This window comes from Hyla sarda, chromosome 1, assembly GCF_029499605.1.
Source record: "Hyla sarda isolate aHylSar1 chromosome 1, aHylSar1.hap1, whole genome shotgun sequence".
In the NCBI taxonomy this organism is placed as follows: domain Eukaryota; kingdom Metazoa; phylum Chordata; class Amphibia; order Anura; family Hylidae; genus Hyla; species Hyla sarda.
The window spans coordinates 198,497,355-198,522,242 of record NC_079189.1 but is presented as its reverse complement, the minus strand read 5'-3'; the positions used below and the strand labels follow the sequence as shown (position 1 = coordinate 198,522,242).

At 43.3% G+C, this 24,888-nt stretch overlaps 1 protein-coding gene across 4 annotated transcripts in view; it reads left to right on the top strand.

Moving 5' to 3' along the window:
- RAP1GDS1 (Rap1 GTPase-GDP dissociation stimulator 1) overlaps positions 1-24,211 on the top strand; it is a 146,884-nt gene extending 122,673 nt beyond the window's left edge. For all 4 annotated transcript variants that reach the window (XM_056567128.1, XM_056567117.1, XM_056567146.1 and 1 more), the window contains 8 exons: positions 7,438-7,581; positions 10,202-10,333; positions 11,345-11,479; positions 12,262-12,387; positions 18,511-18,650; positions 20,863-20,989; positions 22,330-22,458; positions 23,579-24,211. In XM_056567128.1, coding sequence (XP_056423103.1) covers positions 7,438-7,581; positions 10,202-10,333; positions 11,345-11,479; positions 12,262-12,387; positions 18,511-18,650; positions 20,863-20,989; positions 22,330-22,458; positions 23,579-23,706 — 1,061 coding nt within the window. In that variant the 3' untranslated portion in view covers positions 23,707-24,211. The remainder of the gene's footprint in view (positions 1-7,437; positions 7,582-10,201; positions 10,334-11,344; positions 11,480-12,261; positions 12,388-18,510; positions 18,651-20,862; positions 20,990-22,329; positions 22,459-23,578) is intronic.
- Positions 24,212-24,888: the final 677 nt, after the last annotated feature.

Sequence of the window (24,888 nt, the reverse complement as noted above, 5' to 3'; positions counted from 1 at the left end):
CCCAATGTCTGGGGCACGGAGGGAACTTCGCTCTTTGCTAGATGACTGGCGATGAGGGGCGAAGGCTCATGACGTCACGGCCAAGCCCCCTCAATGAAAGTCTATGGGAGGGGGTGTGACGGACGTCATGCCCTTTCCCATAGACTTGTTTAGAGGGGGCTTGGCCATGACATCACGAGTGGGACATGGACGTGATGTCATGAAACTCCAGTGCTGCACTCAACACTCTAAATGAATGCCGGGTGCAGCAGGGAGATCACGGGGATCCCCTGTGGCGGGACCCCCCACGATCAGACATCTTATTCCCTATCCTTTGGAGGGGGGATAAGATGTCTAGGGGCGGAATACCCCTTTAATGTTTGTATTGTAGTCTGTAAAGTATTTACTTATTGGAATAAATATGGCTTTTTGGTAGGGGATAATTATGATATTTCTAAGGCATACTTGGCATCAGAAAGGAGAATTGTGTGCATGTCAGCTGTTCTGTATTGAAAAAGCTTTGCCATTTAATATGCACTTAAAGCAACATCTGTTACACAAAATAATCATCCTGACAAGTGACTGCCTCTGGAAGGTTGATGTTTATTTAAGGCTCTGAGTGGGTGTTGCACTGAAATGCATATTGGTAATCTACATAATAACATTTGATGCTTTCTTGTACGCAAAAATCTGGAATTGACAAGTGCTACTAATAAGTGAAAATATTTAGTACAGTAAAATCACACAGCTAAGGTCGAGTGCAGACGATCTTTACCTGGACATATTTGTGCAACGCAAAGGGTGAAATCCACTTCAAACGCACATGTATGACTTTCAGATTCTTCTGGATTTACAAATACACAAAGAAATTTGCAGCATGTATTTAAAACCCAGCCTGTTGGGAAAGCGCTGTCGAGCAGGCATCCAACAGCTATCTTATGTGTAGTGATGACGTACAATATTCAATGAAAACTGCATAAGATTCATTTGACATGAATACGTCACTGACTTCATGCAGCAGCTCCTCTAAGTCAGTAGACTAAAACCGTTCCCCTAGAAGGTGATTGACTTAAACCATACCATCACAAACAAAAGGGTCTGATAGCCCATAAATCTCAGAAATACCTAAAAGTGGAACGTCACTTTAAATAATTTTATTTTAAGCAAATTGAGTACCCAGCATTGCTATGTTTTTGTATTCAAATCTTGTGGGAGAGGAAAAGCTACGCCTTTGATTGCACTTGGCCTATAGCGTTACGTTACAGAGGAATTTTCACACCTTAAAGCAATCAAGCAATAATTAACTAATCAATAGTTAAGTCAATGCCATTTGAGGACGTACCGCAGATATGTTAGGCTGGGTTCACATATGTCCGGCGTCCGGTCTAAATCTCAACACAACTGATGCCACAACTGATGACAACATGCATCATTTGTCATCAGTTGTGGAGCAGCTGACGTCCATTGTTTCTGAATGCCGGACAGGGTAACACAGCAAACGGCATTCCCCTGTCCGATACTGTCAGATGTGTCCAACTATCCGGCGTCAAAATTGAGACGCCGCATCAATGTGAACTGTCCCATTCAAATGAATGGGATCAGTTTTGGCATCACTTTCCCTCTAGTGCTTTTTAGCAAGCAATGGAGGGGAAGATTGCTGAGGCCAGACACATGTAAACAAGCCCTTTTTTTCTCTTTATGTCTACAATATGGCTGCTTTACTAGACAGATAATAATTTCACAAGACTGGGAAAGCTGGGGGGAGTACTGTGAGCCCTGCACTGTGTACGGTCTGCCACCCTGCTGTCCCATTCTTCTGAAGAGAATATCTGTGTGGTAAAGCAGCCATATTGATGCACTTCTGGAGACTGGGAAAGCTTTGTGGCACACATACTGCATGCCACCCAGCCTTCAGAGCCTCCTGAAGACCCAGCAGGGATCGGCTCCTCACTGCAGCACTGCCATGCTGTCTCCCTTCCCCACATATAAATCTTCCCCCTGCTCCATCCGCTCTCCCTGCCCTCACACTATATTTTTTGTGCCTGCCTGCTGTATATTCTCAGTATACACTTCTCAGTTCCTATGCTTCCTGGCTGATGTTTTGGTCACTTTTGAATGCTGGTGGTGCTTTCACTCTAGTGGTAGCATGAGACTGAGTCTACAACCCACACAAGTGCCTCAGGTAGTGTAGCTCATCCAGGATGACACATCAATGCGAGCTGTGGCACGAAGGTTTGCTGTGTCTGTCAGCACAGTGTCCAGAGCATGGAGGCCCTACCAAGAGACAGGCCAGTACATCAGGAGACGTGGAGGAAGCTGTAGGAGGGCAACAACCCAGCAGCAGGACGGCTACCTCCGCCTTTGTGCAAGGAGGAGCACTGCCAGAGACCTACAAAATGACCTCCAGCATGCCACAAATCTGCATGTGTCCACTCAAACGGTCAGAAACGGACTCTATTAGGGTGGTATGAGGGCCTTACATCCACAGGTGGGGGTTGTGCTTACAGCCCAACACCATGCAGGATGTTTGGCATTTGCCAGAGAACAACAAGATTTGCAAAATGCGCCACTGGCGCCCTGTGCTCTTCACAGATGAAAGCAGGTTCACACTGAGCACATGTGACAGACGTGATAGTCTGAAGACTCTGTGGAGAACGTTCCGGTGCCTACAACATCCTCCAGCATGACCGGTTTCACAGTGGGTCAGTAATGCTTGCCAGAGGTAGCCTCACTGCCATTAGGCACCAAGATGAGATCCTCAGACCCCTTGTGAGACCATATGCTGGTGCGGTTGGCTCTGGGTTCCTCCTAATGCAAGACAGTGCATGACCTCATGTCTGGAGTGTGTCAGCAGTTCCTGCAAGATGAAGGCACTGATGCAATGGACTGGCCCGCCCGTTCCCCAGACCTGAATCCGATTGAGCTCATCTGGGACATCATGTCTCGCTCTATCCACCAACGGATGCTTTAGTCCAGGTCTGGGTGGACAACCCTCAGGAGACCACCCACCACCTCATCAGGAGCATGCCCAGGTATTGTAGGGAGGTCATACGGGCACGTGGAGGCCACACACACTACTGACCTGATTTTGACTTGTTTGAAGGACATTACATCAAAGTTGGATCAGCCTGTAGTGTGGTTTTCCACTTTGATTTTGAGTGTGACTCCATATCCAGATCTCCATGGGTTGATAAATTTGGTTTCTTTTGATAATTTTTGTGTGATTTTGTTTTCAGCACATTCAACTATGTAAAGACAAAAGTATTTCCTACGATTAGTTCATTCATTCAGATCTAGGATGTGTTATCTTAGTGTTCCCTTTATTTTTTTGAGCTGTGTGTATGTGAACATGAATGAATATATATACATACAGTGGGGCGAAAAAGTATTTAGTCAGCCACCAATTGTGCACGTTTTCCCACTTAAAAAGATGAGAGGCCTATAATTTTCATCATAGGTATACCTAAAAAATGAGAGACATAATGAGAAAAAAAAATCCATAAAATCACTGTCTGATTTTTAACCTGTTAAAGACCAATGGCGTACCTGTACATCCTGGGTCCTTTCCCTTTGTATAAAGCGGGGCCACGGCGTGGCCCAGTGTCAGTGGGTGGGGCCCGGCCGGGACCCGTGGCTATTAGTGCGCGGCACCGCGATCAGTGCCACACACTATTAGCCACCGGTCCCGGCCATTGTTAGAGGCCAGGCCCGACCCGCTAGGATGCGGGGCCACCGTTTAGATGCAGCATTCAAAGTTGATTACCGCATCTAAAGGGAAACTAAACTACCCCTGGCCAGCTCAGGGGGCTGTTCGGAACCGCCGCAGTGAAATCGTAGCGTCCCGAACAGCTGTAGGACACAAGGAGGGTCCCATTATCTGCTTCCTGATGACCAATCGCCGAATGACTGCTGAGATCCAGATCAGTGTGTGCAGTGTTATAGGTCCCTATGGGGGCTATAACATTGCAAAAAAATAAAGTGGAAAAAAAAGTTAATAAAGATCATTTAACCCCTTTCCTAATCAAAGTTTGAATCAACCCTCTTTTCCCATTAAAAAAAAATGTGTAAATAAAAATAAACATATGTGGTATCGCCGTGTGCAAAAATTTTAGAATTATAAAAATATATTGTTAATTAAACCGCACAGTCAATGGCCTACGAGCAAAAAAATGTAAACATCCAAATTAGCGTATTTTTGGTCACTTTTTTTATCATGAAAAAATGAATAAAAAGCTATCAGAAAATCTGATCAATACAAAAATAGTACTGCTAAAAACTTCAGATCACGGTGCAAAAAATGAGCCCTCATACCGCCCCGTACACGAAAGATTAAAAAAAGTTATAGGGGTCAGAAGATGACCATTTTAAATGTATACATTTTCCTGCATGAAGTTATGATTTTTTCCAGAAGTATGACAAAATCAAAATTATATAAGTAGGGTATCATTTTAATCGTACGGACCTACAGAATAAAGATTAGGTTTCCGAAAAATGTACTGCGTAGAAACGGAAACTACAAAAGTTACAAAATGGTGTTTTTTCTTCATTTTTGTCACACAATGATTTTTTTTTTCTGTTTCGTAGTAGATTTTTGGGTAAAATGACTGATGTCATTACAAAGTAGCTTGGTGGCACAAAAAATAAGCCAGCATATGGATTTTTAGGTGCAAAATTGAAAGAGTTTCATTTTTTCCACCTTACCTTTAAAAAATCATAAGTGCAAAAATGGTAAAAACCCTGGTCCTTAAGGGGTTAAAGAATGTATTTGCATATTATGGTGGAAAATAAGTATTTGGTCACCTACAAACAAGCAAGATTTCTGGCTCTTACAGACCTGTAACTTCTTCTTTAAGAGTCTCCGCTGTCCTCCACTCGTTACTTTATATTGATGGCACCTGTTTCAACTTGTTATCAGTATAAAAGACACCTGTCCACAACCTCAAACAGTCACACTCCAAAATCCACTATGGCCAAGACCAAAGAGCTGTCAAAGGACACCAGAAACAAAATTGTAGACCTGCACCAAGCTGGAAACACTGAATCTGCAATAGGCAAGTAGCTTAGTGTGAAGAAATCAACTGTGGGAGCAATTCCAGAAAATTAAAGACATGCAAGATTACTGATAATCTCCCTCGATCTGGGGCTCCACGCAAGATCTAGCGGCTACCATCAGTAACAAACTACGCCGCCAGGGACTCAAATCATGCAGTGCCAGATGTGTCCCCCTGCTTAAGGCAGTACATGTCCGGGCCTGTCTGAAGTTTGCTAGAGAGCATTTGAATGATCCAGAAAAGTATTGGGAGAATGTCATATGGTCAGATGAAACCAAAGTAGAACTTTCTGGTAAAAACTCAACTCGTCATGTTTGGAGGAGAAAGAATGTTGAGTTGCATTAAAAGAACTACATACCTACTGTGAAGCATAGGGTGGAAACATCATGCTTTGGGGCTGATTTTCAGCAAAGGGACCAGGATGACTGATCGGTGTAAAGGAAAGAATGAAAGGGGCCATGTATGGAGAGATTTTGAGTGAAAACCTCCTTCCATCAGCAAGGGCATTGAAGATGAAACGTTGGTGAGTCTTTCAGCATGACAATGATCCCAAACACACGGCTCGGGCAATGAAGGAGTGGCTTCGTAAGAAGCATTTCAAGGTCCTGGAGTGGCCTAGCCAGTCTCCAGATCTCAACCCCATAGAAAACCTTTGGAGGAAGTTGAAAGTCCGTGTTGCCCAGCGACAGCCCCAAAATATCACTGCTCTAGAGAAGATCTGCATGGAGGAATGGGCCAAAATACCAGCAACCGTGTATGAAAACCTTGTGAAGACTTACAGAAAACGTTTGACCTATGTCATTGCCAACAAAGAGTATATAACAAAGTATTGAGATGAACTTTTGTTATTGACCAAATACTTATTTTCCACCATAATTTGCAAATAAATTCTTTAAAAATCAGACAATGTGATTTTATGCAGGGCTGTGGAGACAGTAGATAAATGTTCCAGAATCAGACTCCACAGTTTTTTGTACTTCCGACTCCCCGACTCATCTGTATTAATATGCGAATGTATTTATAAACACTTACAGTTGTATCCAAGAAGCTGTTCCACCAAGTTCTTCTAAGCTCTTCTAGCAGAGAGAGGTAGTTGAGCAGAAACTGCTGCCTTCTCCTTTTTGTGTGCTGATCTGCTGCTGAAGATAGCGCAGTGGGAGGATCCAGGAATTATAATATTTTATTATAAAACATGATTTTCCTATTAGAATCCCATAGTCATGTTTAAAGTTTAAGCTAACAATCGGAGTTTACAAGTTTTTATAGCCTTAGCTGAATGGCAGTAGTTTTTCCCAATGGTTTACAGCTTCAGTCTTGAACTATTGACCCTCCATTCCCTTCACTTATACAAGTGTCTCTAGTTCTGCAAAAAACATATTTACTTAAACCCTTATCAGTGAGAGGCTAGGTTACCCATGGGTTCCCTGTAACAGCAGAACACAACACTATGAAAAGTATAAGTATTGCCGCTCCTAATTGTGCGTTGCGTGCCATATAGTGAAGCACATGAAAAGCATGCTTCTTCACGGTCACTTAACGTGTTCGTTTTGCGGTTACGTGAGGCACTGCATGCATTGGTCTTTATTCTTACAGTAGAGAAGTCATTAATTATAGCTTTTTGTGAATTGGGACATTTAAACTTTTTTTTTTATTCCAATCTAAATTTAGTAGGATTCTGGGTCTGTGCATTGTTTGCCGACTCCAGGTACCCAAAATTTTGTCCGACTGCTCGACTCCGCCTCCACAGCCCTGATTTTATGGATTTCTTTTTTTCTCATCATGTCTCATAGTTGAGGTATACCTATGATGAAAATTACAGGCCCCTCTCACCTTTTAAGCGGGAGAACTTTCACAATTGGTGGCTGACTAAATACTTTTTTCCCCCACCGTGTATATATATGATAACAGAAGCAGCTGCACGAGATGACAAGGTTTGGGTGCAAGCTAAGAGATAGGGATCTAGTCCACACAATCCCACTTGGATACAAAAACAAAAAGTTTAGTGCAGCACTCCAATGAGGTGAAAAAGGGGATTTATTCCATCATAATATGTACAGCAACATTTTTACTTACTCCTGAATCTTTCTCAAGGTAACAAATACAGACGTGTTATAGATTTTTTTTGATTTTTTTTTTACAGTTGGTGAACAATTATGAAATAATCAACAATTCAAATATCAATTAAGATCATGTCATAAAATAATGTGTAAAATCATGTACATTATATATCATATTAACGTGCCCGTTCTTATGTTGGCCATGTGATGCCTATACATTAATTCTAATGTTCATGTACACTGTAATTAGTGCTAATTAAAAATACAGATATATCAAGATAAGGCAATAGGAGATTTATACATACATATGTAGACTAAAACAAATAGTGTGTGCTCCTTTTTTTTTGTAGATGCCATAAAGCTTCAGCTAGTGGAGGCTGGTCTGGTGGAATGTTTACTCGACATAGTCCATCTAACTGTGAACAGTGAAAAGGATGATGATGTTGCAGAATTGAAAACTGCCTCTGATCTAATGGTCCTTCTGCTGTTAGGAGGTAAGTAATGTAGGATTTTGTTCTGCTGCACATTTGGTTAATAGTCGGGAAAAAAAAGGTATAGGATGATCGATCGAACAGCCATTATGTCATTTTATTAATAAATGTATTACAGCAGAGGGTATTTTTTACTTTTTCCCTCCACACATTGCATATGAAGGAAAGAGCACTAAGTTTGCTCCTGTCATCAGCCATATTTCCTCCTCTGTATACAGCCATATTTCCTCCTCTGTATACAGCCATATTTCCTCTTCTGTATACAGCCATGAATGATAGAAATGCAAGGGGAATCACTTTTGAATAGAACCTAAGACTCTCTAAATAGTAGCTATTAAGAAAAAAAGAATATATACATAAAATATTTATTTTTCCATGGTGCTGTGCAATGCAGGAGAAACGACACGTAAAAATACAGTTAATTAATGTATCAGTGTGTCAGAGGTCATCAATATTTTGTAAGTTGAGATCCACTTCCTACCGTGTTTCCCCGAAAATAGTACCTACCCCGATAATAGGCCCTAGCCGGATTATCGGGGAGTGGGCTGCAATATAAGCCCTACCCCGATAATAAGACCTAGACCAGTGGTCTCCAACCTGCGGACCTCCAGATGTTGCATATGTTTGCAACATCTGGAGGTCCGCAGGTTGATGACCACTGACCTAGACAATGCCCGGGCTGCAAATATTAAAAAGCAATCTTTAACTTGCCTTCGTCTTCCGTTCCCCCGTTGCTAAGGAACCGGCCTTCCTGTCCTCCGCTGTTCTCGCTCGCTCGCCGGCCGGCTTCTTACATGCTAGTCGGCTCAGCCTATCATCGGCCGAGGCGGACATCGCTGCGGCCGGTGATAGGCTGAAGGCTCTGAGACGTCACAACACCAGGAAGCAGCAAGAACAGCGGAGGGACCATGAGGCCGGTGCCTTAGCAACGGTGGAACGGAGGACGAAGGTAAGTTAAAGATTGCTTTTTAAGATTTGCAGCCCGGGCACAGGAATAGATACAGCGCAGCGGCTGAAAATTATTTGGCAGGGGGGAGAGAAGCTGCGCTCGCGGGTGACAAATGATCAGTACCCCGATGTGGGGATTGTGGGGTGCAGCGCTGGCTGATAAACCGGCGGGGGGGGGGGGGGGGGGGTTAGGGACGTTGGGGGGCATTTACACCCCCCCCCCCCCCATTATCATCATGTGATATGCGCAGCTCGCGCATATCACATGATGATAATGGGGGAGGGTAAATACCGTGGAACCGCCATGTTGTTCAATGTGCATACCATAGATAAATAAGCCCTACCCTGAAAATTAGCCCTAGTGTTTTTTGGGGCTAAAATTTATATAAGACCTGGTCCTATTTTCGGAGAAACACAGTAATATGACAGGTGGTGCTAAACATTCTAAGTATTGTGACTTCTTGTAATGGCCACTCTGGCTCCACTAGCGCATAAGCATACATGCATGGACATGAGAGCACGCTGGTCACAGCTCGCTGCAGCAAGGGCTCCCACAAAAAAGATTTCTGCCTTGTCAAATCTTGGTACTGCTGAAATAGGTGGTGGTATAGTGACTACATACAAGGTTTGTTAGTATTGAGAGTGGATGATATCAAACTAATCCAAACAAACTTTCTAGGGGAGTTTCACCTAAAGGTGTGCTCATACAGAATACATTAAAGCGCAACTGTCATGATATTTTTGTGCAATAACCTGCACACAGCCTGGGTATAGCAATGTTTTTACCTGAAATTTGGAGGCTTTCATGACTGCAAAAAAGGCTTTTATTCAAAGCCACTGACGGTCGGATAGGCGTGGCACGAGGTACGCGATGCTCCGCCGCCGCCACGCCCACCCCCACGCCTACCCCGTATGTCTGCGCTGGGACCTCTGTGTGATTGATACACAGGTCCCAGCGCATGCGCCCTTCAGCTAATCTAACCTGCGCGCTGCTGTGTGTCATCCAGCAAGCGCTCGCTCCCGCCGCCGTCTTCCTCCTCAGTGCGCCTGCGCAGAGCAGCGCGCAATCAGGTGAGTTCTCGATACTAGGTGCAGAGAGGAAGCGCGCTCTCTACACCTAGCACTGCGCAGGCGCACTGAGGAGGAAGATGGCGGCGAGAGCGAGCGGTTGCTGGATGACACACAGCAGCGCGCAGGTTAGATTAGCTGAAGGGCGCATGCGTTGGGACCTGTGTGTCAATCACACAGAGGTCCCAGCGCGGACATACGGGGTAGGCGTGGGGGTGGGCGTGGCGGCGGCGGGGCATCGCGTACCTTGCGCCACGCCTATCCGACCGGCAGTGGCTTTAAATAAAAGCCTTTTTTGCAGTCATGAAAGCTGCCAAATTTCAGGTAAAAACATTGTTATACCCACCACCTGCACACAGTACAAAGGCTGTGTGCAGGTTATTGGACCAAAATGTCATGACAGTTGCGCTTTAAAGTCAATGTAACTTGCCAGTTTTGGTAGGACTATACAAATTTCTAATGTTTATAAGAATGCCCTGAGTCAGGGAAAAGTAGATATTGTAACACTTTTTTTTTAATTGCAGTTTCTGTTCTTTCGAGTTCACATTAGATGTTTGAAATTCTTTTTCCAAACATTTGTTTTGTGATGTGTTGTTTTCTTGCACAGATGAGTCCATGCAGAAATTGTTTGAAGGTGGAAAAGGCAGTGTCTTTCAGAGGGTTCTCTCCTGGCTTCCCTCACACAATCATCAGCTACAGTTAGCGGGGGCCCTGGCTATAGCCAATTTTGCTAGAAATGGTAATAACTTTTTTGTTTTTGTAGATATTTGATAATCCAATGTTTTGATATTGCATCAGCACATTCTGCAGTTATGCTCATTTGCTGTCGGATTTTCTTTTTGCAGGTATACATACATACATACACTCACACACACACACACACACACACACTTGCAACACTTAGAGGAAACCCATACAACCCATACGAGTCCTTTAGCAACAGTATTTTGCACAATATTTGTTTCATTTTAGATTGTCTTAACTACAGGTCTTCATACCCATAATAACCAGTCAACTTGCAGCTTTCCCTATGGTTACTGCATTTTACACAATGAAAGCTGAGCTCTCATTAGCTGCTATGGACAACAAGACCAATATTTTTGTGGAATAATTTTGATACACGTGGATGACTGTAAGGAACATATTTCTAGTTCTTACAGATTGGATGTGTACAAACTTGAGAACAGGATATCGGCTAATGATAAAAGCCCACTTTATTAATAGGACATGCTAAAAAGTCACATGTTATTGCACTTAAAGTGGTAGTCAAACATTTTACTTCTTTTCCCCTATCCAAAGTACAGTGCACGGTGCCTCAGGTCTCTTCAAGCATGGAGCGGGATAGACAGCTCCTCCATACATCTCTATGGGAGAGCCGTAATGCTTGTAGAGATGCATGAAAGGTGTGTGTCAACCCCTCTCTGTGCACAGGCCAGCGGTGAGCAGATACTTATCCCTTATCCTTTAGTGGATATGAAGTAAAATGCTGAACTACAGCTTTAAGATTTTTTTACTTGCTGTTGTATTTTTCTGTGACCAAAAATTACAAAATTTGGGATTTCACTATAACTTAGATTTAGTAAGTAATGACATGTACAGTAAAGATTACTATTTTTTTTTTTAAACAGTAGTAAACTCTGTATGGTATCATTATTAAGGTTACTAGCACTAAACTAAGCCAGACCTATATGTCCTTTATAGTCTATATGTATGCTTCCTGACAATGTTAACTGTAATCTGTTTAATTTAGATGGGAACTGCATTCATATGGTTGACAATGGCATTGTGCAGAAGCTCATAGACCTTTTAGACAGACATGTTGAAGAAGGCAATGTAACTGTACAGCATGCTGCTCTTAGTGCTTTGAGAAACCTGGCAATCCCTGGTAAGTAGTCCACAGGCATACATAAATTGGTATTCTAGATTGCATTCATTATTTGGTGCATCAGTCCAGGGAATAGCATGTACTGTTAATTTTTAACAACTTATAAAGTTCTGTCATTTATTATGGGAAAACTCTCTATCATTGCAAACTAATCCAAAAAGTTGGTGTATCAGGTTTTATAGATACTTAAACTATATACTTAGAATTTTAGATACTTAACCTATTGACATTGAATTTGCTTGAAAAAAACAAAAAAAATGCTCGGTTGTGGCCAACATATCCTCATCTTCCTCTGTCCTGTAATACATAATTATTTGTAATCCACTGTAATTTGTCATCAGCCAAATTCTGGATTTTTCAGTTGCCTCACAAAGCCATTCAGTCCATGTCAGGGCCACATATCAGAGATATATGCCGCTGTGATTATGACCCCAGTAAGCACTTATTGACCTAACACTGTGAACATTAAATTAAAATTGCCATTGTACTGTGCTGGGAGCAACAATTTTCTTTTGCACACCTGAATGCTTGAGCTTTTGTTGAACAAGAGATTTTATTAAAAGATGTAGCGGGAGGTGCAAAAAGTGAAGCAGAAAATGACATGAACAACTAAAGGTAAATTGGGTAAATTAGGCTATTATTCTGACACATACTGTAATTACGAATGTTCTTTGAGCCAACGTGAACCAGCCTGTGCCCTTTTTCATCTTTTTAAAAATTTTTTAAAAACATTACAAAGGAATGTCTCCTGTTATGGCGTTTTCTTTTTTATCATTTCATAGTTGTGAATAAAGCAAAAATGTTGTCAGCTGGAGTAGCGGAGGAAGTGCTGAAGTTTCTGAAGTCAGAAATGCCTCCAGTACAGTTTAAATTACTGGGAACACTACGGATGTTAATAGATGCCCAAGGTAAGAGTGTGTTGCAGAGGTAATAGGATTTATTTCATTATTTTTATGCTTTGTTTGAGTGGTCATACATTTAAAAGTTTCATAAAAAACTTTTGATGCTTGCATGTCATAGTAGAAAAACGATAAATATTTATATACTAAAGCATAAAGTGTCCCTGTAATTTGCAAAAACTTCTTATACAATGCAGATCTGTTCAAAATGTGTATGTTTTGGGTGAAACAATGCTCTCCCTGCAGCTATTACCTTTGTGTCTCTGTGCAGAGACAAAATACAGGAAGTGTGGGTGGACAAGCAGGGCTCTGTGCAGTGAGGACAAGCAGGGCTCTGTGCAGTGAGGACAAGCAGGGCTCTGTGCAGTGAGGACAAGCAGGGCTCTGTGCCCTGAGGACAAGCAGGGCTCTGTGCCCTGAGGACAAGCAGGGCTCTGTGTCCTGAGGACAAGCAGGGCTCTGTGCCCTGAGGACAAGCAGGGCTCTGTGCCCTGAGGACAAGCAGGGCTCTGTGCCCTGAGGACAAGCAGGGCTCTGTGCCCTGAGGACAAGCAGGGCTCTGTGCCCTGAGGACAAGCAGGGCTCTGTGCCCTGAGGACAAGCAGGGCTCTGTGCCCTGAGGACAAGCAGGGCTCTGTGCCCAGAGGACAAGCAGGGTTCTGTGCCCAGAGGACAAGCAGGGCTCTGTGCCCAGAGGACAAGCAGGGCTCTGTGCCCAGAGGACAAGCAGGGTTCTGTGCCCTGAGGACAAGCAGGGTTCTGTGCCCTGAGGACTAGCAGGGCTCTGTGCAGTGAGGACAAGCAGGGCTCTGTGCAGTGAGGACAAGCAGGGCTCTGTGCAGTGAGGACAAGCAGGGCTCTGTGCCCTGAGGACAAGCAGGGCTCTGTGCCCTGAGGACAAGCAGGGCTCTGTGCCCTGAGGACAAGCAGGGCTCTGTGCCCTGAGGACAAGCAGGGCTCTGTGCCCTGAGGACACGCAGGGCTCTGTGCCCTGAGGACACGCAGGGCTCTGTGCCCTGAGGACACGCAGGGCTCTGTGCACTGAGGCTCTGTGACATGCCCCCGACTCACACATCAGGATGATTGACAAGCCAGGAGCCTGTACAGCGCACTGCTTGTCCTGCCCTCACTTCCTGTATTTTGTCTTTGCACAGAGACACACAGGTAATAGCTGCAGGGACAGCATTTTTTCACCCAAAAATATACTCATTTTGTAACCAATTTAAAGTACTAAAAAGTTTTTGCAAAAGGTAGGTGACAGGTGATAAGTGTCTGATCAGTGGCAGTCTAAATGTGGGGAACCCCACTAGTCACAAGAACAAGGGTCCTTCATCCCCTTCATCACTCAGTTACCCCATTCACTATCTATGAAGTACAGTGTTCTTATGATTGGTGGAGGTCAACGTTTTAGATCCTCATTACATATCCTGCTTTTGGGAGCAGTGTCTGTTTTGTTACTGCAGAGTGGCATTCAACTGTTGGAGACTCTACCAGTCAGGTGTTTGGGGCATAAGTTTTTTTGATATGTTTGTGCCATTTGGTGTCATGAACTGTCGGTATAATATTTTGTTCTTAAATATGGAAAATTATTCCCCTCTGTTCTCTGAATTTTTATAAAGAAATGAGTTACTGTACGTAAATAACTTTTTGATTCTCTGGGAACCCGGAAGAATTCACTACAATGGTATATAGTAAGGATGAGCAAATTGAATCTGATGAATCGGAATTCTTTACAAATTTCTGGAACAACTAGATTCGTAACGAATGCGAACATCGGCACGATTCGATTGCACAAATCATTTAATTAAACTCCATTTAGTGCGGTCCAGGCTCCAGGGGCAGGGCATCTAAAATAGTGGATCCACATGTGAGGACATGGGGCAAGGAATCCTGGGATGGTAGGAACAAGGGGTTGTCGAGATGACCCTGAATCACATGCAGCATGCCGCCTATCAACAGCCACCCACCCATGTGATGTCACAGCCCCATATAATCGTCAGCCATCTTGCGGCCAGTCACATCAGCGTTCTATTACAGAGAGAGAGGGACAGGCAGCAGTGTGTGTTGCACAGAAAAGCATATTTACAGCAGCGATTCACCTCCCAGTCACATCAGCATTCTATTGCAGAGAGAGGTACAGAGAGCAGTGTGTTGCTCAGAAAAGCTTTTTTACAGCAGTGATTCTCCTCAAGCCCAAATCCAGGCTAGAAGCACTGATAGGGAAGCAAGTGAGATTGAGAGAGTGCAATTTTGGGTGTAGTACACAGCGACTGTGTGCTGCAGCACTGGTGTGTACAGCAACTGAAAAGCTAATAGTAGCCAGCCAGTTAGGGTGAGCAGAGCACTAAAAGGACTATTGTCCTCTATTAGGTGTAACCTGTGCATACATCTGTGGTATATAGGTGGTGTACCATTTTGTTCCTGTTAATGTCTTAAGGGCCTAGATACTGTGAAAGGCCAGCCAAAACTACACACTTTCTGGTGTTGTAGACAAATATTGTTTTAAGCGTACTGCAGCGCATTGTCCTCCCCTCATAAGTGCATACCACATACATACATCTAAGTGGTATACCATTTTGTTCCTGTTAACCTCTTAAGGACGCAGGGCATACCTGTACGCCCTGCGTCCGGTCCCGTTATAAAACACGGGGTCACGCCGTAACCACACGTCATACCAGGTCGGTCCCAGCAGCTAATGACAGCCGGGAGCCTGGGCTAATTGCCCTTTAGACGCGGCGTTCAAAGTTGATCGCCGCATATAAAAAGTAAAAGCTTCCCAGCAGCTCAGTCTGGCTGATCGGGACCATTGCGGTTAAATCGCGATGTCCCGATCAGCTGGAACGTGAGCGGAGGTTCCCTTACCTGCCTCTGTCACGTCTGATCGGTGATTGATTGCTCCAAGCCTGAAATCCAGGCTTGAGCAATCGAGCGCCGATTGCACTGATCTTTGCTGTGTCAATGCACGGCAATGATCTGTGTATGAGATCGGTATGTGCAGTGAAATAGCCACCAAAGGGGGGGGGGGGGGGGGCACTATAACACTGCAAAAAAAAAAAAAAAAAGTGTAAAAAGAAAAAGTTAATAAAGATCATTTAACACCTTCCCTAATAAAAGTAAGAATCACGCCCCTTTTCCCATTTAAAAAAAAACTGTGTAAATAAAAATAAACATATGTGGTATCGCCACATGCGGAGATGTCCGAACTATAAAAATATATAGTTAAACGGCACGGTCAATGGCGTACGCGAAAAAAATTCCAAAGTACAAAATAGCGTATGTTTGGACACTTTTTATATCATGAAAAAATGAATAAAAAGCGATCAAAAAGTCAAAAACTTCAGATCACGGCACAAAAATGAGCCCTCATACCAGCCCGTTCGCAGAAAAATAAAAAAGTTATAGGGGTCAGAATATGACAATTTTAAACGTATAAATTTTCCTGCATGTAGTTATGATTTTTTTTAGAAGTAATACAAAATCGAAAGTTACAAAATGGAATTTTTTCTTCAATTTTGTCGCACAATTAATTTTTTTCCTGCTTTGTCGTGGATATTTTGGTAAAATTACTAATGTCACTGCAAAGTAGAATTGGTGGCACTAAGCGTAGTGAAGCGTATTGTACTCCCCTCATATACGCACTAAGTATGTAAGCCAGAGAAGTGCCAGATCGGGCACGGAGGAGTGGCAGAAGGCAAAATTCATCAGGCAGAGGTCGCAGCAGACCAGGGGCGAGTGGCAGCAGAAGTCGCAGCGAGAGGGCTGAGTTCCCGGTATCAGCTAGCGGTCGTGTCTCGACCAGCAACCCATCTGCCGTCATCAATTGGTTAACACAGTAATCCACTTCATCACAAGTGACATCTGACACCCCCAGTCAACAGTCGGTGGATTCCTCAGACACAACCCTCAGTTGGCATGGCCCTGGAGCAGTCCCTATCCTCCCATTGCCTCTGTCCTATGCTGTTCCCTCCCCCACAGAAGTATCTTATGCTATCGGTTCAGCTCCACTATTTAGTGAGGACGATGTACTAGAGGACAGTCAGCAGCTACTGCCAAGCCAAGAAGTGGAGGAGACATCTGCCGCTTCCTCTGCTAGGCAATCAAGTAGTGATGAGGAGAGTTGCGTGGGAGGTGGTGTTGCGAGCGCTCAGGCTCCTGAACAGAGACTGTTGAGGAACCTGAGGAGGACATCAGTTATGTGCAGACACAACTCGATGATGATGATGATGATGAAGCCAAATGCACTTGGGAGCCGGGTGCAGAAGAGGCTTCATCAGAAGAGGGTTGCAGGTTGCTGTGAGGCAGCAGCTGAGCCAGCAAGGTGGTAGCATGGTGGCAGAAATGGAAAGTCTGGAGCCAAACATGCCCGGGGTAGACCACCTGCTTCGTGGCTGCCTAACTTTCCGGGAGGTAGTGGAACAGGGGTTCCTGGAGTTGGCGGCAGTAGCAGTCAATCAGTGCTGACTGTTGGTGGGTACCAGCCTGTCGGTGTGTACCAAAGTGCATGGCAGCGCTGACGCGTGGAGCTGTAACTACGGTCAGGGATAATACATGTCCTTTACGGCTCACTGGGTGAATGTGGTTTCTGCACAGCCACAACAGCAACTTGGACAGGTCACGCTGCTTCCGCTTCCACGGTTTCAGGCCGTTGGTCCTGTGACAGTGTGCGACTCCGCCTCCTCATCCTCCACGTGTCCTCAGCCTCCAGTGCCCCTCCAGCATATCATGTGTGCAGGGCACGGCGGTGTCACACTGTTCTTCACATGGTTTGCCTTGGCAAACAGAGTCACACAGGGGAGTAACTGCTAAAAGTCATTCATCAAGAAATCGAATCATTGCTTACTCCAGAAAAACTGGCAATGCGAACCTTGGTGACCGACAACGGGAAGAACATCTTGTCTGCGCTGCAACAAGGAAGCCTGAGCTATGCGCCCTGTATGGCAAACGTGTTCAATCTGGTTGTCAAGTGGTTCCTTTCAATTTTGCACCTAAAAATCCATATGAGGGCTTTTTTTTGTGCGACTAATGCTACTTTGTAATGACATCAGTCATTTTACCCAAAAATCTATGGCGAAACAAAAAAAAATAATAATAATTGTGCAACAAAATTGAAGAAAAAACACTTGGTTTGTAACTTTTTGGGGGCTTCCGTTTCTACGCAGTACATTTTTTGGTAAAAATGACACCTTATCTTTATTCTGTAGGTCCATACAGTTAAAGTGATACCCTACTTATATGGGTTTGATTTTGTCTTGCACTACATGCACGAAAATTTATACGTTTAAAATTGTCCTCTATGAGGGTTCATATTTTGCACCGTGATCTGAAGTTTTTATCGGTACCATTTTTGTTTTGATTGGACTTTTTTGATAGCTTTTTATTCATTTTTGGTATAAAAAGTGACCAAAAATATGTTATTTTGGACTATATTTTTATAGTTCAGACATTACGCAAATGTATTTATTTATTTTACACAGTTTTTTTATGGGAAAAAGGGGGGTGATTCAAACTTTTATTAGGGAAGGGGTTAAATCACATTTATTAACTCTTTTTTTTACACTTTTCTTTTGCAATGTTATTGCCCCCATAGGGGGCTATGACATGCATTCCACTGATTACAGGCACTGATCAATGCTATTCCATAGCACAGCATTGATCAGTGTTATTGTTGATTGTTAAAGCCTGGATCTCGGGATTGGAGCAATCAAACGCCGATCGGACAGCGTGGAGCCAGGTAAGGAGCCTCCCGCTATCCTTTCAGCTGTTTGGGACCCGAACAGCTCTGCTGAGCTAACCGGCAGCAGATTCTTCCGTTTTAGATGCCGCAATCAACTTTGATCGCAGCGTCTAAAGGGTTAATACCGGACATCAGCCCGATCATCGATGTCCGGTATTAGCTGCAAGTCCCGGTTTCTGATAGTAACCGGGACCCCGCAGATACAAAGTGCGCTCAGCTTCTGAGTGCGCTTCACAGATCGGGAGCCGGCTACGGACATAAATATACGTCCGTGGTCGTTAAGGGGTTAAGCACTGTTATACAGGCTGTGCACTCACTACATTGTAGAAGACTGTGATTTCTTTAGTGTTGTCACATGAAAATATATAAAAGATTTACAAAAAAACATTTTCTTTTAGCTGAAGCTGCTGAACAACTGGGAAAGAACACCAAACTTGTTGAGCGTCTTGTAGAGTGGTGTGAAGCCAAAGACCATGCTGGGGTTATGGGAGAATCCAACAGGCTGCTCTCAGCGCTCATAAGGCACAGCAAATCCAAGGTCAGTTAAATAAAATGCAGGTTTTCTATACATAGCTTCCTATCTAAATTCATTCAGAATGGGAAGCTGATGTCCTCAACCTCTTTTTACCTTGAGAGCCACATTCCTCTTTGAGTGACGGTCTGTAGCCATTAGTCACATTAAATGTGAAGAAACAAGAAAACGTGAAATTGCAAACTCTTACAGATAAATATCTTAGAATATGATTTCACCCTGGTATTATGCCATTCAAAAATGGCACTGGTTTCTGGTTAGGATGTGTCTGCAAAATTTCATATATGCATATAGTCGTAACTCAAAACTTTTATGGTCAACCACACAGTTAAAATAATAATCACAGATTGGGTACACAATGTATAGAACTTAGCATTTAATAAAGTGCCAGTAAAAATGTATAAACCCCACTAACACACGTACAAAAGTAAATTCCGAAATGGGCAAAAAGACCAATCACGGGACAATGCCAGGAGGCTGTAAATTGAGTAACTCAAAAACAGAGCTCAGCAGCCATCGTGGATAATTATCACGGTAATAACCAAGGGATACCTAGGATAAGGTGAGTCAGGGCGAGAGAGTGGTCACAGGGTAATGATAGCCCTACGTAAGGGGAGATGTTGTGAGGCTACCCCTATTCACACAGGGACAGTCGGGGCACTCACCCTAATAAGGGCGACCCCTGCCCCGATCTATCCCTTTGTCTAACTCTAGTAATCCCTTATTGCACAATTACCCTTCAACAAGCCTGTCCAGTGGCTGCAACTGCTGTTTGTCTCTCATGAACAGGTTAACACCTAAATCTTCCTGATGATCCATGTTGATGGTGAAGCACCGCGTCTGCACTTAGACTCACATCATCAGAGTAGGGATCAGATTCCAGTGGATATGGTGGTCACCCTTTTTAGGGCGAGTGGCCCAGCTACATATCATGCAGCTAGGGGAAGTGATATAAGGCCAGACATCGGGGGCCACAATCTCACACCCTCTAGGGGCATTAATAGGTAGCATAGGGTCAGAGTGCACTTTCTCCACAAATGACCCTGACTAGCCATTGCTATCGCGTTTTGCCACCTATAAGCGTTTCTGTTAGGTGCTGTACTATCATATGTGCTTTGGTTAGTTAATCTGTGCTATGAATTGTTAGATTTCTGTTTTGCACTATATTACACACTATTTCTTATAATACTTACCTTTTATTAAGGTACCTAATAAAGGTTATGTTTTAATAATTTTGTATGTCACATATCCCAGTTTCAAGGTTTAGTTTTCTTCCTTGATTGACAAACAAGTCTCCGCTTACAATTAAACTGGGCTTGTGAGGTGTGGGCAAGCAAGGAGGCATGCCAGGCTGTGGCACACAATCAGCTCTGCACCCCCTCGACACATGGCTGTGAAATAAAAACTGGATTTTATATGTTTGGCAATCACCATCAAATTCTGCTTGGAAATTCAAATTCCGTAGAATCACGTTGTTTTCAGTAGGATTCTGCTGCACTGTGCATATGGTGGAATACCGCGGTGGAAACATCTGCTGCGGAAATTCCAATTCCGGAGACCGCAGAAAAAATGTATTTATCATTTCTTTCTGCAGTATCTGCTTGGAAATGCATTGCCATCTAAGGAGACTGCATTTCTGAGCAATCCTATCGCTGATTTTTTGTGCCGGTACCTGCAGAATGTCCACCTGGTAATTTCAAGGTGTATATTCTGCTGTGTGAATGAGGCCTAAATGTGCAAGCTTTACCCCAAATCCTCATGCACACTAGTAGCCTATTCCCCAGTGGATGCTTGCCTGTAGTGCCTGTCTACCCGAAGTGTCGGAGAACTTGCTGGGAAGGTGCCAGTTGATATCAGTTGCTGAGAATTCAATTAAAAAGTGACAACCAAGCTGATATTCTACCACAGCAGCCTATGCTGCCCCATATTCACCTTCTTGTTTTTATGGATGTCAGTCTCTGAATGATGTGATGAATACCTGAAAGGTTCATGGGAGCTAGTAAAAGGAACTTATGTCCCTCCATTGTTTGATAAATTAATAATTTTATTTTGGCCACAAAAAAAAAAACCCAACCACCTTGAGCAGTTAACCTGTTATATCCCCATATAGAGCTTGCACACTCATATTGGTTTGACCATTAAAGTACTGTTAGTCAAAAAGGATAACCATTTCATGAAAATCTGTTTTCTTTCATTGCTCGATTTCTCTTTGGCATAGGATGTAATTAGAACCATTGTCGAAAGTGGTGGCATCAAGCACTTAGTCACCATGGCAACCAGCGAACATGTAATAATGCAGAATGAAGCACTTGTTGCCCTGGGATTAATAGCTGCATTAGAATTACGTGAGTATTTTAAAGGATATATTCCTTCCTGTTATTAACTCACTGATGATGTGTTTTATTTGTTTGGGATTATACCCACAAATCCTTTCCTTTTTCTGTGACTTAAGAGGTGCTAATTATGCTTGTAGGAAGACTTAAGAAAAAAAATGTCTCTCTGTCTCTCTCTCTTTCTCTCTCTCTCTCTCTCTCTTTTTCTCTCTCTCTTTCTCTCTCTCTTTATCTCTCTCTCTTTCTCTCTCTCTGTTTACTATTATCTAAGTCACAACTGCAGACAGATACAATCTAAACTAATAACACACAAACATTTGCATCATTGTTGTCTTTAACATATGTTAAGTAAACATCCACAGTGCAAGGAGGAAAAAAAAATAAGTTAACCCTTGAATTTTAGAACTTGTAGATCCTCCTTAAAGGGGTACTCCGCCCCTAGACATCTTATCCCCTATCCAAAGGTATAAACTATACACTGCTGGGGACCCCCGGGATCTCGGCTGCAGCACCCACCTCAACAGCTTCCGGCAACGCTGGAGGCTTCGGATCCTGACCATGCGAGCGAAAGAGCGTGACGTCATGACTCCGCCCCCGTGGGACATCACGACCCGCCCCTCAATGCAAGTCTATGGGAGGGGGCGTGACGGCCATTACGCCCCCTCCCATAGGCTTGCATTGAGGGGGTGGAGCATGACGTCACACGGGGGCGGAGCCGTGACGTCACAATGCTCCGGCCCCGTGATCGACAGTAATCAGACCCGGAGCGAACACTCTCCGGGGACTGATTTTAACGGGGTGCGGCGTGCAAGATCACGGGGGTCCCCTTTAAGGACTTATTACTTCCATTAATTGTCTCCTGTAGCTTCAAATATAATTTGCACCACGCTAAAGAGGGATTTTGGACAATTTCATGCATTTTATATTCCTGCAGTGTCATCTGTTTCATACCCAGTTGAGCTGCATCGATACATTGAATTTCTGCAGCTTGGTTAGGTGATCTCAAGTCTGAACCAGAAAATGACTGCTGAAAAGTGTAACATGAAGCAGTCTGTCTTGTGTTGGCTGTCTTCCTGTTAACTACATGATTGCATCATCACCTACCAGATTCCTTCTGACAGCTCTGAGACTCCTCCCCTCCACACCTAGATCTATATGTATGTTCCTACATTTATAAAATGCTATGGCTCTCTGTAGGACCAAGAAGAGCAGGGACATATAGTAGCACTGTTTTATGAACTGCGGGCCTCAAGTTTGACATGTGAGCTATAGAGTACTTTTCTGTCATTTTAAGGGGAGAGGCATTCTGTATTGTCTTATTATTATTAAACCTCTTGTTTTTCCTGTTCTAGAAACTGCAGAATGTGAGCTAGAAAGTGCCAAGCTAGTCCAGGTTCTGCATAGACTGTTATCAGATGAAAGAAGTGCCCCAGAGATTAAGTACAATTCTATGGTTCTCATCTGTGCTGTTATGGGCTCTGGTGAGTAATATACAATGACAGTATACTGTAAACCATAGTATATAAAATATATCATAGAATGTGTACAGGTATTTGATACAACATTCTATATTGAAATAGTAAAAAGCATTATGTAGGTGATATTATATAATGCAGTTATACTTCATTATATGGTAGGACTGGATTCCGAGTCATAAACTTTGGATTCAGTAACATTGTCACCTCCTATCTACATTATTTGAGAATAGCATATGACTTCAAAGACCTAGCTAGTGCCAATGATTGTCAGTCGGGTCAGGTGCAATGTTTTCTTAAAGCCTGCTCTGTGATCAAGTTTCCTTTCCCCAATAAGGGTATGTTCACACTACAGTGTGTGAACGGAATCTCCGCTCGTTGAATTCAGTGAGCGGAGATTCAGACTGAAAGCCGGCGGTGGCGGTAGAACCGTGCGGCACTGAGCCATCACCATTGACTGCTATGCAGTTCTCGCGGACTTCCGCGCAAAGAATGAACATGTTCTTTCTTTGCGCGGAACAATTTCAGCGGCGGAATTGTCCGCCGCTGAAATTCCGCAGTGTGAATGGGTCTCGCGGAGACCCATTCACACTAATGTTAAGTTCACACTGCGGAATTCCGCTCGCGTGAACATACGTAGTGTGAACATACCCTAAGGATGGTCTGTGCTTCAGCACATGCAGTATACTGAAGCTTTGGAGTGAACTACTCTCCTGGGTCCTATCATAAAATGTATGTAGTATCAATAGCATCTGGCAGCTATATATATTTATACATTTTTCTTTTTTGTTATCACTTGTCCAATGCATTTTACATAATACGTTGTTTTGCATGGAAATCATTTATATGCTGCCTGTGATGTATCTGTCCCACTTCAGTTCCACATTAATATGAGTGCTTAGTAGTGGGATCCGCCAGTACCAGCCCCTCCTCTGTTAACTGTTACCAACTTCCAGCCAAAGGCTGGGATTTGTAATTTTGCAACAGCTTGAGGCACACTGGTTGGCAAACACTTGTTTAGAGTTATGAAATTCATCTAGTTCTTACGTACGGGGGAATTGCCCTTCTCAATCTGTAGTTCTTGAATTCCAGAATATTTGCAATATTTCTTGTTGCTGTTTCACAGAGCCCCTGCATAAGGAAGTTCAAAGCCTGGCATTCCTGGACGTTGTATCAAAATTACGAAGCCATGAAAACAAAACTGTAGCCCAGCAGGCCTCGCTGACAGAGCAGAAACTGACTGTACAGAGCTGAGAGTGGTCGGCACACATTGTCCATCCTGCTGATTCCATTGTCTCCTGTGCTCTACCCCAGCCATAGCCCCACCAACTGTATCACTTGTGCATGTGTGTAATGTTGCCACAGAAACAGATGAACTGCTGTAGGTACAATCGTAGGCACAGAAAGATGAAACTAAGCCAGTCTCTTCTCATTCCTGTCTCCCTTGTATACTTGTTGCTTACCTCCAAGGGGAATATGTGCATGTTGTAGTCCTCTAATGTAAAAGTAATACTCACTGACACCTATAACAACCCTGAACAGCATAATAGAGTATTACTAGAGTCTGGTCAGTACAGGAAACAGCCAGTTCTTTTTGGAATTGGATTATCATACGTAGTCACAACAGCTCCATTTTTGGTGCTTTGGTTGCAGGCTAGGAAGGGAATGTATTGCCACTCATTCACTAGTCTTGCCTGTTGCTGTCAAACTTGTGGTACAATGCCCAGAGTCAACTAATAAAAATATCAATGCCCTCTTACTTTGTGTTTGTGCTTCATTATTTCCTTTTTGTAAGAAAGTTACTGTGTGAGGATGCTTCACTAGGTTCTGTGATTAAGATCCAACCATGGTCAATATCTGCAAGGAGTTTGTAAGTTCTCCATGTGTTTCAATTAGTGTCTCAAAGTTCATTATTTTACTTTTTCACTACAAAAAAATATAGATCAACAGGTTGATTGTGAGTATGTCTGTCAGGAATAGTGACAATCTATGTCCAGGGCTGACGAAAATGGTAACACTTAACTATTAGTACATTGTTATGATATTTGTATGATACAAACTTATTTAGAGTACCATGTAAAGTACATTTTTTTTACCATAGGACCTTGTACTACTCATCTACTTATCAGTTTATCTGGCCAAACATGTCTCCTATGTGTTAATATGCTGCCCTCAGAGCCATTATGTCATTATTTTATACTGTGTCTATTGTGTATGGACATTATGGGCACATGCCACTATCTACATGTAACATAGTTCATAAGGTTGAAAAAAGATCCAAGTCCATCAAGTTCAACCTATGACCCTAATGAGTCCCTACTGAGTTGATCCAGAGGAAGGCAAAAAACCCTCATACAAGAGGTAAAATTTCCTTCCTGACTCCAAATAGGGCATCAGAATAAATCCCTGGATCAACGTTCTGTCCCTATAAATCTA